At 41.5% G+C, this 14,041-nt stretch overlaps 1 protein-coding gene across 6 annotated transcripts in view; it reads left to right on the top strand.

The window, feature by feature from the left end:
* The window catches only part of UNC80 (unc-80 homolog, NALCN channel complex subunit), a 167,209-nt gene that overhangs the window by 94,551 nt on the left and 58,617 nt on the right, over positions 1-14,041 (top strand). For all 6 annotated transcript variants that reach the window (XM_036420736.2, XM_036420737.2, XM_045575411.1 and 3 more), the window contains 5 exons: positions 243-443; positions 5,363-5,470; positions 6,826-6,964; positions 11,568-11,749; positions 12,263-12,394. In XM_036420736.2, the coding sequence (XP_036276629.1) occupies positions 243-443; positions 5,363-5,470; positions 6,826-6,964; positions 11,568-11,749; positions 12,263-12,394 (762 nt within the window). The remainder of the gene's footprint in view (positions 1-242; positions 444-5,362; positions 5,471-6,825; positions 6,965-11,567; positions 11,750-12,262; positions 12,395-14,041) is intronic.

Below are 14,041 nucleotides of genomic sequence, written 5' to 3'. Positions count from 1 at the left end.
GCTAACTTTTATTGTTTCAAAAAGATCTTTCTGTCAAGTGTGAATGGAGGGAGCAAAAGAAGCCGAGTACATAAAGGCTTATACCTCTTTGTTCTCTCATGGGAATTATTGAATCATGGTGGCCTCAGGACCCAATGAGGAACATTGACATTCTCACTTTCCATCTCCCACCTCACATAGATGTTCCTACTTTGTGCGCCCTCTGGTGGCCTGGTTGAGTCTCAGTGATGTCTGTGTTTCAGGTCATGATCTTGCTGTGCAATCAGCAAAGCTTTATCTGCACCCATGTTGACTACTGCCACCCACACTGCTACCTGCACCACAGCCGCTCCTGTGCCCGGCTGGTCAGGGCCATCAAGCTGCTGTATGGAGACACCGTGGATTCCCTCCAGGAGACCAACAACAACAGCAATGTGGCTCTCAGGGGCAAGAAGCAGAAAGAGGTGAGTGAATGGTCAGCCAGTACAAGGAAATGCCAGTTTCAGGGGAAATGATGTTCTAATGATCTTTTATCTGGAAATAGAAGCTTCAGACCACTGTAGTCCTGTCACAGGCTCCAGGACTCCCTGGTCCTTAGCAAAGGTAGAAGATGAGTGCAAGGAAGACTCATGATTGGTCTTCGTGTCCATGAACAAACATGGAGTCATCCCCAAGGTTCTGTCTTATTTCCATGAGTAAATATGAGCACATGGGGCGGTGGTGAGGAGTAGGTGATTGTGGTAGGCAGAATAATACCCCCAAGTTGTGTGCATTGGAATCCCTGGCACCTGTGAATGTGTTACTTCATGTGGCAAAGGGAATTTCGTCTGTGAGAATAAAGAATCTCATAATGGGGAGAGTAACCTGAATGATCCATTATAAGAGTCCTTATATGTGAACAAAGGAGGCAGGAGAGGCAGAGAGAGATGTGACAACAGACATAGAGGTCGGAATGAGGCAGGGCTGTGAGCCAGAAATTGCTGGCAGCCAGAGGCTGCAAAAGAGAAGGAAGTGGATGATTCCGGAAGTCTCCAGAAGGGATGCAGCCCTGTCCATCCACCAGAGACCTCTGACCTTCAGAACTGTAAGATGGTAAATTTGTTCTGTTTTCAGACATGAAGGTTGTGGTCATTTGTTAATGCAACAATAGGACACTGATACCATTAAGTGGTATTAAGAAATAAATGGGTCGAAACCAGTTTGGCTCAGTGGATAGAGCGTTGGCCTGCGGACTGAAAGGTCCCAGATTCGATTCTGGTCAGGGGCACGTACCTTGATTGCGGGCACATTCCCAGTCGGGTGTGTAAGAGGCAGCTGATCGATGGATTGTCTCTCATCAATGTTCCTAACTCTCTATCCCTCTCTCTTCCTCTCTGTAAAAAAATCAATTATATATATACATATATATATATATATATATTTTTTTTTTATTTTTTTTTATTTTTTTTTTTTTTTAAAGAAAGAAAGAAATGGCCCACCTATTCACAGATAAATAGAAAACACAGTCATCTAGGTCAAACCAGACCTAGAAACTCCTTTCAGAAACAACTCCATTTTCCAAGCATTCAGCTGTGCTTTCCTGGCAGCGGGACTGGCAGAAGATGAAGTCAGCAGCCGGGCTGCCCGGTTCCTGCGGGAAAGCCTTGGGTTGCCCACCTGCCCCTGAGCAGGCGGGAGGGCCAAGATGCCTGCCTGAGAGCCGCTGGCTGCCTGAGCAGCTGCTTCTCCCGAGTGGTTTTGCAGAGAGGTTTTTATATAATACCTTTTCATCTCAGTAAGCATTCACTGTGCACCTGCTGCTGGCGCAGTATGAGGCCAGACATTCTGGGAGATGTGAAAAATAAAGAAGTATGAGGCAGGACCTCCTGCAAGCCAGGCTTGGAGGCTTGGGAGAATGGCAGTGAGATACCATCAAACAGCTAGAGAATATGAGCAAGAACAAGCATTTCACCATTGAGTTGTGTAGCAATTTGTAATGTTTTAGCACTTGCAAAAGGGTTTTTAAAAAACTGCAGCTTTTTTATTATGAAAGCAACACAAGTTCATTGAAGAAATTTTAAATAACATAAAAGATCCTAAAGAAAAATACAATATATGGATCTCATGCATCTCATTTAAGTGTGCTAACTCAGCTTCTGGGATAGGATGTTTTAGTTTTTTTCTTTTTCTTTTCTTTTTTTTCCATCATCTATGTGGGGATATAAGGCAGATACATATAATTAACCGAAGTGCTTTAGATTCTTACAAACTTTGTGCAAGAGATATTGTTCTCCCATTTTATAGATGAACAAGTCGAGGCTCAGAGAGATGGAATTGCCCACAATTCATATCTATGACCTACTCCTCTAGACTTTAACTTAGAATTATGGGATATCAAAGTCTTTTAACCAGACTCTATTGCATCTCATGGTATTCAAATTACACAAATTCTGAGGGGAAAGCAGGTGGGGAATAAGTCAATGTGAGAAACAAACTGCATGAACTGCTACATGCTGGCATAAAAGAAAAATAGATACATATACATGTTTGTGTGTATGCATATATATAGACATGAATATAGACAGATATACCTCAAACATACATAGATGACACTACATTCAAAGAAAACCTATTTTCATTGGGTAAGTTCTTCATACAAAAAAAAACCTCCCTGAGCTTTAGTGGAAAACCATACTCTATTGGAAGTTGTAAAAATAAACCAGCCTAAAATGAAGGTTCTTTGCTCACAGACTCTGAGATTTCTTTCTGCCGTATCTGCTCCAACTGTACCCTCACCTATAAATCCATACAGGACCAAACCCAAACATCTTCAAGATCCAACTCAAATTCCCCCTCCTTTCTGAAGCCTTTTCTTATCTACCCAGTATTAAGGGCATCCTGCAGGTGGATGGATAATGTTATTTTCCTTCCCTCCTTTCTTTAAATGACACGGGCATTTACTTGTGCTTTTTTGGATTCTTCATTCAATTGATCATTCATTCATCCATCCATCCATCTGTCTATTAAGCAGATTTTTAAAGAACCTATGGCCCACACTGAGTCCATACCATGGGGCTGGATATGATATGGGCTACATTGTGCTGCGGTGTTTCATGAGTGCCCCCCCCCCCCCCCACCTCTGGTCCAAACAGGACCTGAAGCAGCAGGAAAGGTTTATCTGCATTGCTTATGTTTCTGGAAGGAAAGAGAAAGGAAAGAAGTGAGTGTCCTCTCTTCTTAACTTATTTAAATTAGTCAGACGGGTGGAGAGCTCAAAAGATGCATTGAGTCTTCTGTGATAAACATTTTATTTCCAAAATGCCGCCTCCTGTTCAAGCTCTGCTGTTGTTTTCCCCTCTCGTGGTGTTTCCATTTGCCTGTTCTGATTCTGTCACGTGAAGGAACAATGCGCACATTTTCAGAGCCAAAGTGAAAACAGAGTGGGCAGTAAATCAAGAGTGAAAGCAGTGCTTCTGAATAAAATCAAGTGTTAATGAGCAACTGGTATTTTGTTCCTATTTCCTTTTTGACTGGCTTTATGGTAGAATATGTGTGTGGCAGTGAGTGCATTTTGTTAACCCATCTCACTATGACCAACCTGTTCCTCTGCATCTTAGTGCTCAGAGACTCACCGTGCATCTGGTAGTCTACGTCACTGCACTTCCAAACTCCAACAGTATTATAAACTACCAGATATATACGAAGATCATCAAAGAGGTTATTAGATTTTTCCTACATATCTGTACCTTGTCTAGTGGTATGTTCTAAATGGAATAAGCGTTCAATTAGTGCTTGCTGATGAAAAAAGGAGTCACATTTCCCAAAAATTCTGAATAACATTTGTTAAATTAAATATTAATAAATAGGGTAAGTTTTCATTAAAACATATCCAAAGGAGAAGAGTGAAATATTTATAAAATTCAAGAATTTATGTTTTAAAATAATTGTAATAACCTGGAAAATATTCATTATAAGGTCATAGTGACCCTCACAGGGTAGGGGATTTTAGGCATTTTTATTTTCTTCTATATAATTTTTTGTGTTGGTTTTCCAGATATTCTGCAATTTGTATTGTTTTTAAATAGAATAAAAAGGAGGTGCCACTTCCTTACATTCTGAAATTACATATGTCAATCATTCTCTTTATTTCTATGGAAAATTATTATCACATAATTTTAACAGTTTTCAAATTATAAGAAATAGGCATGATATTTGTGTTTATATATTGCTTTTCATTCACAGAAAAAAAAAAATGTAGGATTTCTCTCCCAAAATGACATGTGTTTCCAAGTATGTGCTCCCAAGTTTTTACCTTTAGGAAACACAGCAAAATTTCTAATTCATTTCTAAGTAGATTCATGTAAAAAGTTCATTCTACACCAGTCATATAATACATGCGTTGTCTTGGGTCTTTTGTCGGAGTTTTGGAAGACTTTCTTGGAACATGCTTGTACTTTTAGATTTGCCTTTCCTTTCAAAACCTCTCCCTCTATAACACTGTGGCGCACTGTTCAGAAATCTTAAGGAGCTCAGTCTTGTCCTTTGGCATCGAGAGAGCAAGTGTTTCATTGACATGGCACTGGAAAAACAAATGGACATTTATTCTGTGCAAAGGGCTGGATCCCTCTTTGCACAGCCTGGAGTGCAGAAATAGGAGGGAGCTGGTCTCAGGATAAATAAACAAGAACCTGTCACCGATCATTCCCCCAGCTGCTCGGTCCACTCCATTCTGTGGCCTTAGGGAGTCAGGGGAAGACAGTGTCTCCTTCGTGCTTACACAGATGAGTCAGGCTATTCTTGGACGGGGGGTTGGGGGGGTGGACCAGTCTGAGAGGAGAATTAGATGAGCGTGCTTTTTTTTAAAAGAAGGTAGTCTACTTGCGTAACTCAGGCCTAGATCATAGATGCTCTGAACTCGTGCTTCCTAAAAGAGTCTTTTTATTATTACTTTCTAACACTCCTCCCTGAAATATTTTCATTCTTATGTGACCAAATAGTTGACTTGCAACCTCCAATCCTGTAAAGAGATTACTAGGTAGAGTGGATTTTAACTGACGTCCTATTTTAAAGGGTTGTGTTTTAGCAGCGTGGTGGAGTATAATTAGCCGTAGAATGAAAGCCCCTAGGCCCTTGTCCTTCTCTCATTCTGCTAACAACCAGTTTCACAACTTGGTCCAATTACTTCATCTCCCTGGATCCTGTTTCCTTCATGTAAAGACCTGCTGATAAACATCCCTACGCTTCCTTTTTATTACAAAGTCAACCGCATGTGATTTTCCAAGAGTGTGGCACCACAGAAGGCCCGGAATTGCCTTTCCCACGAGATGAGGAGGGTGGTCTGGAGAAGCTGTGGGTTTGGGAGCGGGCACAGCCCTCAGGGTGACACAGCCCCTGTGCTTTTCAGTGCTCGGACAAGTCCTGCCTGAGGACACCGTCTCTGAAGAAGAGAGTTTCCGATGCCAACCTGGAAGGAAAGAAGGACTCGGGGATGCTGAAATACATCAGACTGCAGGTATTGGCACCTGGACCGAAAACATTCAAGGAGCCATGACAGGCAGAGGGCTCCGGCTATCCTTTTTGCTAATGTTGGGGGCGTAAGGTGCCATCGGGCACAGTGTTGACATGATGGTTCCTTTAATTGAGGAGCAAGAGTGCCACCAACTGTGCAAGACAGCCAACTGCCACTGCAACAGGGTTTTGGGAGTTTGGCTGTAACCATGCCTCTTCCCCTCCCCCAATGGAGCTAGTTTCCCACTGGTGTGTGGTGGCTGTGCTCATGGGTCTTGGCATGACAGCGTCTGGACTCCAATCCCACATCTGCTGCTCTGGCACCAGTCTTTGGGCAACTTACCTAATTTCTCTCCATCTTAGTTATCATCTGCTGTAGGATTACAACTAGACCCATTTTAAAGGATTGTTACATGGATTAAATAAAATACTGCGCTTACCTACTTATTCAGTGCTTGACACTTCGATATATTGTTATTAGAATCAAAGCTCTAAGTCATAATACATTTCTCTGAGCGGGGAGGGGGGAAAAGAGGCATTTTTATGATTTTTCTGGGAAGTGTTTAAAATGATGGTTAAAGACCTAGACTCCCTTGGAACCTACATTGATTGCCTAAATTATCTGAAATAATGGATTACATAGGATTTTGTGGGCTAATCAGGGGTAATAATCATAAGATGTAATAGTATTTCAAGAGCAAAATGCCATCCAAATTCACCTTGATTTGGAAAACTAACTTTCTGAGTAAAACTCCTTTGTAAATTAGAGATTGCTCTTAGTTATCAGTGGAAATCAAGTCTTAACAGGAATGGAAAACAGGATGCTTCCAAAGCCCATCTGGTCTGGCCAGCATGGCTCAGTGGTTGAGCTTCAACCTGTGAACCACGAGGTCATGGTTCGATTCCCGGTCAGGGTACAAGCCCAGGTGGCGGGCTCAATCCCCAGTGTGGGGGGTGCAGTAGGTAGCCAATCAATGATTCTCATCATTGATGTTTTGATCTCCCTCCCCCTTCCTCTCTGAAATCATATATATATATAATTTTTTAAAGCCCATCAGGACTCAGCACAGATATGTTGGCTGGAGACTCATTTTTCTCCTAGGGCTGTACTTTATAGTTTATTCTCTAGGTGTTTGCAAAGCCATTTTTGGTGAAAGCATCATAAAATTAGTATGATTTTTTTTTCTGATTATGTACCAACTAAGAAGGTACAAAGCCTATAGTATGCCATGCCAATAAACGCGCTCCATTTTAGAAGGTGTTCTAAGGCCATTAAGGAAAGGCCTGGGAGAAGGGGCACATGAGGCTCAAGGGCGTGGAGCAGTCCCGCAAGCCAAGCCTTGGTTTCCCTGTTCCCAGGTGATGAGCCTGTCGCCTGCTCCCTTGTCTCTGCTCATCAAGGCGGCGCCGATCCTGACGGAGGAGATGTATGGGGACATCCAGCCAGCCGCCTGGGAGCTCCTGCTCAGCATGGATGAGCACATGGCTGGGGCGGCAGGTAAGGAGAGACCCCCCGGGACCCCGGTCCTGCTGCCGCGCCTCCCGGGGTTGAAACGAGAGAGACGCAGTTACCCCCTCTTACTCCTCGGGCAGATGGCCAGCCATGGTGAGGACTCCGAACAGAGCCGCGCACCGCAGTGAGGCGGGCCACAGCTCTGTGTGGATCTCCATTTCCCTGTGTAGTTTGCACAGGTCTCTCCCAGGCTGTCACCAAATTATAGAGAAGTTTTCTCCAGAACCTGCATGTTCTCTATATTTCACAAAAGGTCAGATTCTTTTTGTGTGTTGTTGTTGTTTTATTGCCCAGATTTACCATGAACCACCATCGTTTCCTTTCTTTAAATCTTATGTGAGCAATGTTCTTTAAAAAAAACAACATTGTGACCTTATTTCTCCATTACTCCCCCCCAATCCCTCACTCATGCCCTCACCCCTCTGTTGTCTGTGTCCATTGGTTAGGCTCATATGCATGCATACAAGTCCTTTGGTTGATCTCTCCCTCTTACTCCCACCCTCCCCACAAGCAACGTCCTATATCCAAATTATAATATCAAAACAAATTTGTTGAAAATTATTGATAAATTACATGTCCAAAGCAGTAGATGCAAAATGTGGGCTCTTCACTTTTTTCCTGCTTTTTGAACATATTTCTTTAGTTTTCTATACTTGTTTTTATTGCAGAATACAAAGGTGATAATTCAAATAATACAAAAGTGTATGAAACTAAGTGTAACTCTTTTCCGTTTACTCCCAATCCACTTCCCCAGAGGCGGACATTTTTAAGTGTCTCAGGACCCTTCTGGGGTACACTAGGCATATGTATGCATGTATATATTGTATGTGTTGCATGTTTCCTTTTTTTCACACAAACAGGACAACACCATTTGTATTTTACATTTTTCATTTATATCTAGGAGATCCATTTTTTTAATTTAAAGAGTTTATTTGAGCAAAAATGCAATTCCAGTTGAGCAGTGCCAAAGCAGAAGAGATGAGGAGCTCTCTACCCAGAGCTCAGAAAGAGACGTTTATAGAGAAAAGACAGAGCAAAGTAAGACAGTTATTGACTGGCTATAACTTAAAGCCCAATTGACTGACTGTGATTGGTTTTCCTTGGCATTTTGATTGATATCCTTGCGGCATTTCCAAGTTGAGGTTTTGGGTAGCTTACACAGGCACCCATGGCATTAAAGCCACATCCCTATAATGGCCTCCTTGTTTAACTAACTTAACAATCTCCTCCGTTTGGTCACCTTCTCATATGTGAGATACTGATTTTAAAAATTGGTAAAAAACAAACAAACAAACAATAAAAAACCAACTGGTATGAGCACCACTTTCAGTCACCATTAGAGTTAAGTTGCTTTTTGTCTCATTGTGAAACCTATAGGCTTTGCTGTCAGATCTGTGGAAGCATTATTTTGCTGTTCATCTCTTTGTTCATTTTATCTTTGTGTCTCTAAGCACAGTGATGTGCCGCTGATAGCTGAGCATGCATATCAGACCTCTGAGAGAACACAGCACACCAGGGAGACGTCAGTGGTAACTATTAGAAGGAAACTGGAGTATAGTCCTTAGCCAGGGTCCCATGAAACAGACCAGTGGCATCAAATAAATCAAACATTTATTTATAATTTTCTAGCTGAAAGGGCATGAGCCAGTTGGCTTGTTTGTGCATTTCTTAGATTTGCTACAACACAGAGGTGCTGACCCGGCACAGTGTGAGGTACTTGCTGTGACACAGACAATAAGGAAATCATTCTAACACCTTCTTAGCAAGAAGCTCCAGGGACTTTTGTTGTGCAGCTAGGGCCTTAGCAGTAGATTTAGCAATGGTTGCCAGAGTTAAGGTGCATAACAGAGAGAAAAATCAAGTAGAGAAGATGCAAAAGAAAAAAAAAGGTTTCATGGGAAATAAGGGTGGGGGAGGAAGAGATAAACCAAATAAGTTATATGCATATATGCATAACCGTGGACATAGACTATAGGGTGGTGAAGACCTGGGGCGGAGGACGGGGACAGACTAGAAGGGGTCAATGGGGAAGGAAAAGGACATCGGTAATACTTAACTATAAACGTAATTTAGCCCTAGCCAGTTTTTCTCAGTGGGTAGAGCATCGGCCTGTTCCAGTTTGATTCCAATCAAGAGCACATACCTTGGTTGCAGCTTCTTTTCCAGCCCACGTCCTGGTCAGGGCACATGCAAGAAGCAACCAATTGATGTGTTTCTCTCACATCAATGTTTCTCTCTGTCTTTCCCTCTCTTCCACTCTCTCTAAAATCAATAGGGAAAATATCCTCAGGTGAGGATCAAAAAAATAAAAATAAATCAATATAAAAATAATATCATAGAAATCATGTCACTACACTTGCTATATGATCCAGCCATTCATTCCACTCCTAGTGCAAAACAAGAACAAAAAGATGAGGACCTTGATCTGTGATCCTGGGAGAGTTGTTTGGCCACAAGATGGCGCCTGCTCCTGAGGAGGACTCTCACAGTAAACTTGAATTTTAGATTTCTCTAGGGCCTGAAGTTCCCAGAATCTGGAGGAGCTCTTTTTAGTTGGAGGATGGAGAGCCAATATTCAAGTCCCTGAAGTTTGGCCGCCATCTGCATAGTGAGGAGGGCCTAAAATGGTTCGTTTCTAACAGATTTAAGGGCAGTCTTTATTTTTAGTGATTCCAAGTCAGAAGGGTGGGGGAAAATTGGAAATGTTCATTAAGAGAGTTGTGGCGAGATATTTGAGGAAACTGTAAGAATTCAGAATCTAGTTTGGTGTACAGATATATAATAAAACCTCCAAGATAATGAACAGGCCTAGAATCTTCTATCTACAAGGTTGTATTATAATTTTCTACCTAACCATATTTTTTTTTCACCAACAACCACCCTTATTTCTATCAAAGACTATCACAGTAAGATGAATTTGTTTGCAAAATAAATCTAGTCTTTTTAAAGTTGGCTTGATCATTTATATGAGTGCAATGAGTATAGTGCTTGACCTCTTTTTAAATGTGTTTTCCTGGAACTTTTTGTAAGAAATCTTAGGTTGGATTTTTAAAAGCCTCTCCAGACTAAAAAGCCAAGCCAAAAACTCACCATCAGACTTCACCTACAATAATTATTTACCGTGTTTCCCCGAAAATAAGACATCCTCCGAAAATAAGACCTACTTACAGGTTTCCTTCTGAGTGAAATATAAGGCACCCCCCTGAAAATAAGCCCCCCCCCTAGGCTAAACATGAGAGATTTGGTCCACTGATTCTGAAAGAAATGGAGTCACAAGAAATTCACCAGGAAATTCAGGAATTGGATTGTTATGATGATGTTCCAGAAGATAATGACATGATTGTCATTGAATAAATGAGTAAATTCTTGATACTGTAGGATTCACAGTTTGTCTGGCTTGTGTTGACAACTATCGTACTACCGTACCATATACATGTAATAAATTTCCTTTTTTTTCATTTAACAATAAATGTGTACCGTATTCTTCTTCATGAAAAATAAGACATCCCCTGAAAATAAGACCTAGTGCATCTTTTAGGAGCAAAAATTAATATAAGATACTGTCTTATTTTCGGGGAAACAGGGTGGCATTCAGGTAAATTTCTCTCTTCTTGAAGTCCCAAAGACATCCAGTTCCTGGGCCTACAAGGAAGTGATCTTCCTTACTCACCTGAAAAGCCTGCAGGGAACCAAGCCAGCTTTTTCCAAGAGGCTTTTATTGGCTCCATCAAGTCAACCTTAGTTTCTTAAAACTATTTGGTCATATCTGATTTCATGCATATTCTCATTTTTCATTAACTCTGTAACTCATGACTTTATGTTCTGACCTTGCTCTTATTGTCATTTATATTTTCTGGAAATTAAAAAGCCCAGCTGGCATGGCTCAGTGGTTGAGCATCGACCTGTAAACCAGGAGGTCACCGTTCAATCTCCGGTCATGGCATATGCCCGGTTGCAGGAGGCAGCCGATCAATGATTCTCTCTCATCATTGATGTTCCTATCTCCCTTTCCCTCTCCCTCTCTGATATCAATAAAAATATATATTTTTAAAAAACAGCAATGGTAATAGGGTTTATTAATCTCTTTCAGCTTTTCGATCTCTTCTTACTCTAGGAAGGGTGAAAGTTTAAAAAGTCTATAAGGTAGATTTTATTTTTAACACAGCTGATATCACTGAGACAGCTTTTAATTGATATTTTTATATATTGTCCCAGGGTTATTATAAGGTGCCTCTAGCCACTTCCTAAAGAGGATATTTCAATATGCAGTCTCCTTTTTACACTTGCTTCCTCTGGCATTCACTTTGCACTGTGAGCCAAAGCAGACTTTGCCTAGAATGAGTTATTCTATTGACATGTCATGTTGTCGCTGCCCTGGCCCCGGACATTGGAAGCCTGTTGGTTGGCACGTAGGATGACGTTTGGTTTCCAGCGACTGGAACGAGGTTTGCTCTTCCCGATGCTGGTGGCCCGGCTCGAGGAGCTCAGAAGTCATTTGGAGGAGATGGGAGCAGTCCTCCCTTCTCTCCGTCCCCCGAAACCCCGCCGCTAAAAGCCGTGTGGCTGATGACTCGTTGACTGTCTCCAGCTGCCATGTTCCTGCTGTGTGCTGTGAAAGTCCCCGAGGCCGTGTCCGACATGCTGATGTCAGAGTTCCAGCATCCGGAGACGGTGCAGAGGCTGAACGCCGTCCTCAAGTTTCACACGCTCTGGAGGTTTCGCTATCAGGTCTGGCCCCGGATGGAGGAGGGAGCACAGCAGATTTTCAAGGTGAGGGATCCTGCCCACGTGGCAATTAGATGAACAAGCCCCACCCGAACGTTGTTGAAATCCTTGAACCAAGTCTGCAGTGTATGGCCCAAGAGATGCTTCTTTTCGTGTTTCTCTGATTATATAAGTAAACTTAACTCGTCGGTGAGTGAATTCTTATTGTTAAAAAATAAAATACAGACGAACATAAAGTAAGAAAATCAAATCTCTGTAAACCTCTAGATATCACTACTAACCCCAGAGGTAAGCACTTAAAAGTTCGGTGTATAATCATCCAGACATTTCACCATCTACACACAGAGAGATGTACTTGGAGGATGGGGGTTTAACAAAAATAGGGACCATTTAGTTGAAACCCTTCATTTGATTAATGAGTAAACTGAGCCCTAGAGCGGTTCATTCTATGCTCTATAACATCCTGAGCTCTGTGAGATTATGTCATAATTAGACTTCTGAGTCATTCAAAATTATTCTTCATCTTACTCACCTCATTCTTTTGATACCAACTAACAGATCCCGCCTCCGAGTATAAACTTCACCCTGCCCTCGCCAGTGCTTGGAATGCCATCTGTCCCGATGTTTGACCCCCCTTGGGTCCCTCAGTGCTGCGGGAGTGTCCAGGACCCCATCAATGAAGACCAGTCTGTGAGTAATTGGCACTTTCTTTCCCCCAGGCTTCCTGGTATACATGTAAGAGAGGCGAACTAGGAATGTGTTCATGTTTATTTGTTGTCATAATAACATAATAACAACACAGTGGCCTTAGCATATCATTAGAATATTACACTTTGATTGGTTGAATGGTTGACTGGCTGACCAGACACTTAGCATATTAGGCTTTTATTATATAAGATATTATGTATTTACACTGTGGTAGATATGTGAGATTTAAAAAATAAAATAAATCACATAAGTAATGGGTTTATATGAGAGGTAGATTTCTTTCCTCTTCCTTTCCACGATTCTGACTTTCTCTTTTATTAACCTTATGAAATAAATGACCTTCAGTTAAAACCAGTTCAAACAATATGCAGAGTATTAAATATCATTTGTCTTTAATGTTTAAAGAGTGAATCATTGATATCACCCCAAATCCTAAAGGTGAAATAGGATTTTTTCAGAAATCAGACATTTTTTTTTTTTATTATTGATTATGGTCTCACATAATTGTCCTTATTCCCGCATTCCCATCCCAAACCCCTCCCTAGATATGCCCCCCAACCCCCGTTGTCCATGGCTACTGGCTAGGCCCATATGTATGCACACAAGTCCTTTGGTTGATCTCTTCCCATCCTCCCTTACTTTCCCTCTGAGGTTTGAGAGCCTGATCGCTGGTTCTCTTTCTCTGGGTCTGTTTATGTTGTTCATTATTTCCTCTAGACGTGTGAGATCTTGTGATCCAAGAAATACCTTTGTAAGAACCTAAACTGCAACAGGCCATAATGGTTATGCTGAGAGGCAAATGAATCAGTCTGTAGTGAGTTCCTTTCTGGGCCAACAGTTCTTTTGAGTCCCAATTTCAATGCCAGATAGTTCCTTATGTGTACATGTCAGCCATGATATTTCAGATCTGGTTGGTGGACAAATGGTGGTAATGCAGGTCTGCCCGTCTCTGGTTTGGTCCTGGGCATCCTTCAGGAACCCGCAGCTGCTGTCTGCTGGTATGCTGAGGCGTCGCCAGCATCTTCCATCTCTGAATTGTGTCTCTTCTGTCTTCATGGCTGGAGCGCTTCTGTCTATTCCTCTCTGTTACAGGATTCCACATGGTCTTGGAGTTGTTTTCTGAAAATATACATATTCTCGACCAAAAGTTAATAAAGGGATATTTTCTTTAAATTTGATTTTGTATTCTTTTCCATTCCCACTCCCCCCAAAAAATGATTTTCCCCTGGCTTATTTTGTCACCATATGTGTATTTTCATGGGTATCTTGCTATTAGCATTTCAAATGAAGGTTAATTTTCTAAAGCACAAATTTTTTAGATGTAAGTTATTCTCAGGATATTTTTCCTTACACACCCCCTTTTTTACTTTAAATAATAGGAAACTTTTGGAAATTTTATATTGTAGTCTTGATAGCTTTTACATTTTAACTTATTTGCCCTACACTATGACTGCTTTAGGTTCATAACATGTTGTGCAATTTTACCGTGGGATGCTCTGCCAATAAAAATTTTTGTTAACCCTTTAGGAACAGCTTTTTGAACATTCTTGAAGAATCATTCCGATTGAGTGAAAAACAATAGCTGAGTTGTACCAACCTGGGAACTTGGTAGAAAAACAAGTAAATCTC

This window comes from Pipistrellus kuhlii, unplaced genomic scaffold, assembly GCF_014108245.1.
Source record: "Pipistrellus kuhlii isolate mPipKuh1 unplaced genomic scaffold, mPipKuh1.p scaffold_m20_p_7, whole genome shotgun sequence".
Taxonomy (NCBI): domain Eukaryota; kingdom Metazoa; phylum Chordata; class Mammalia; order Chiroptera; family Vespertilionidae; genus Pipistrellus; species Pipistrellus kuhlii.
This window is presented reverse-complemented; position numbering and strand designations above follow the sequence as displayed.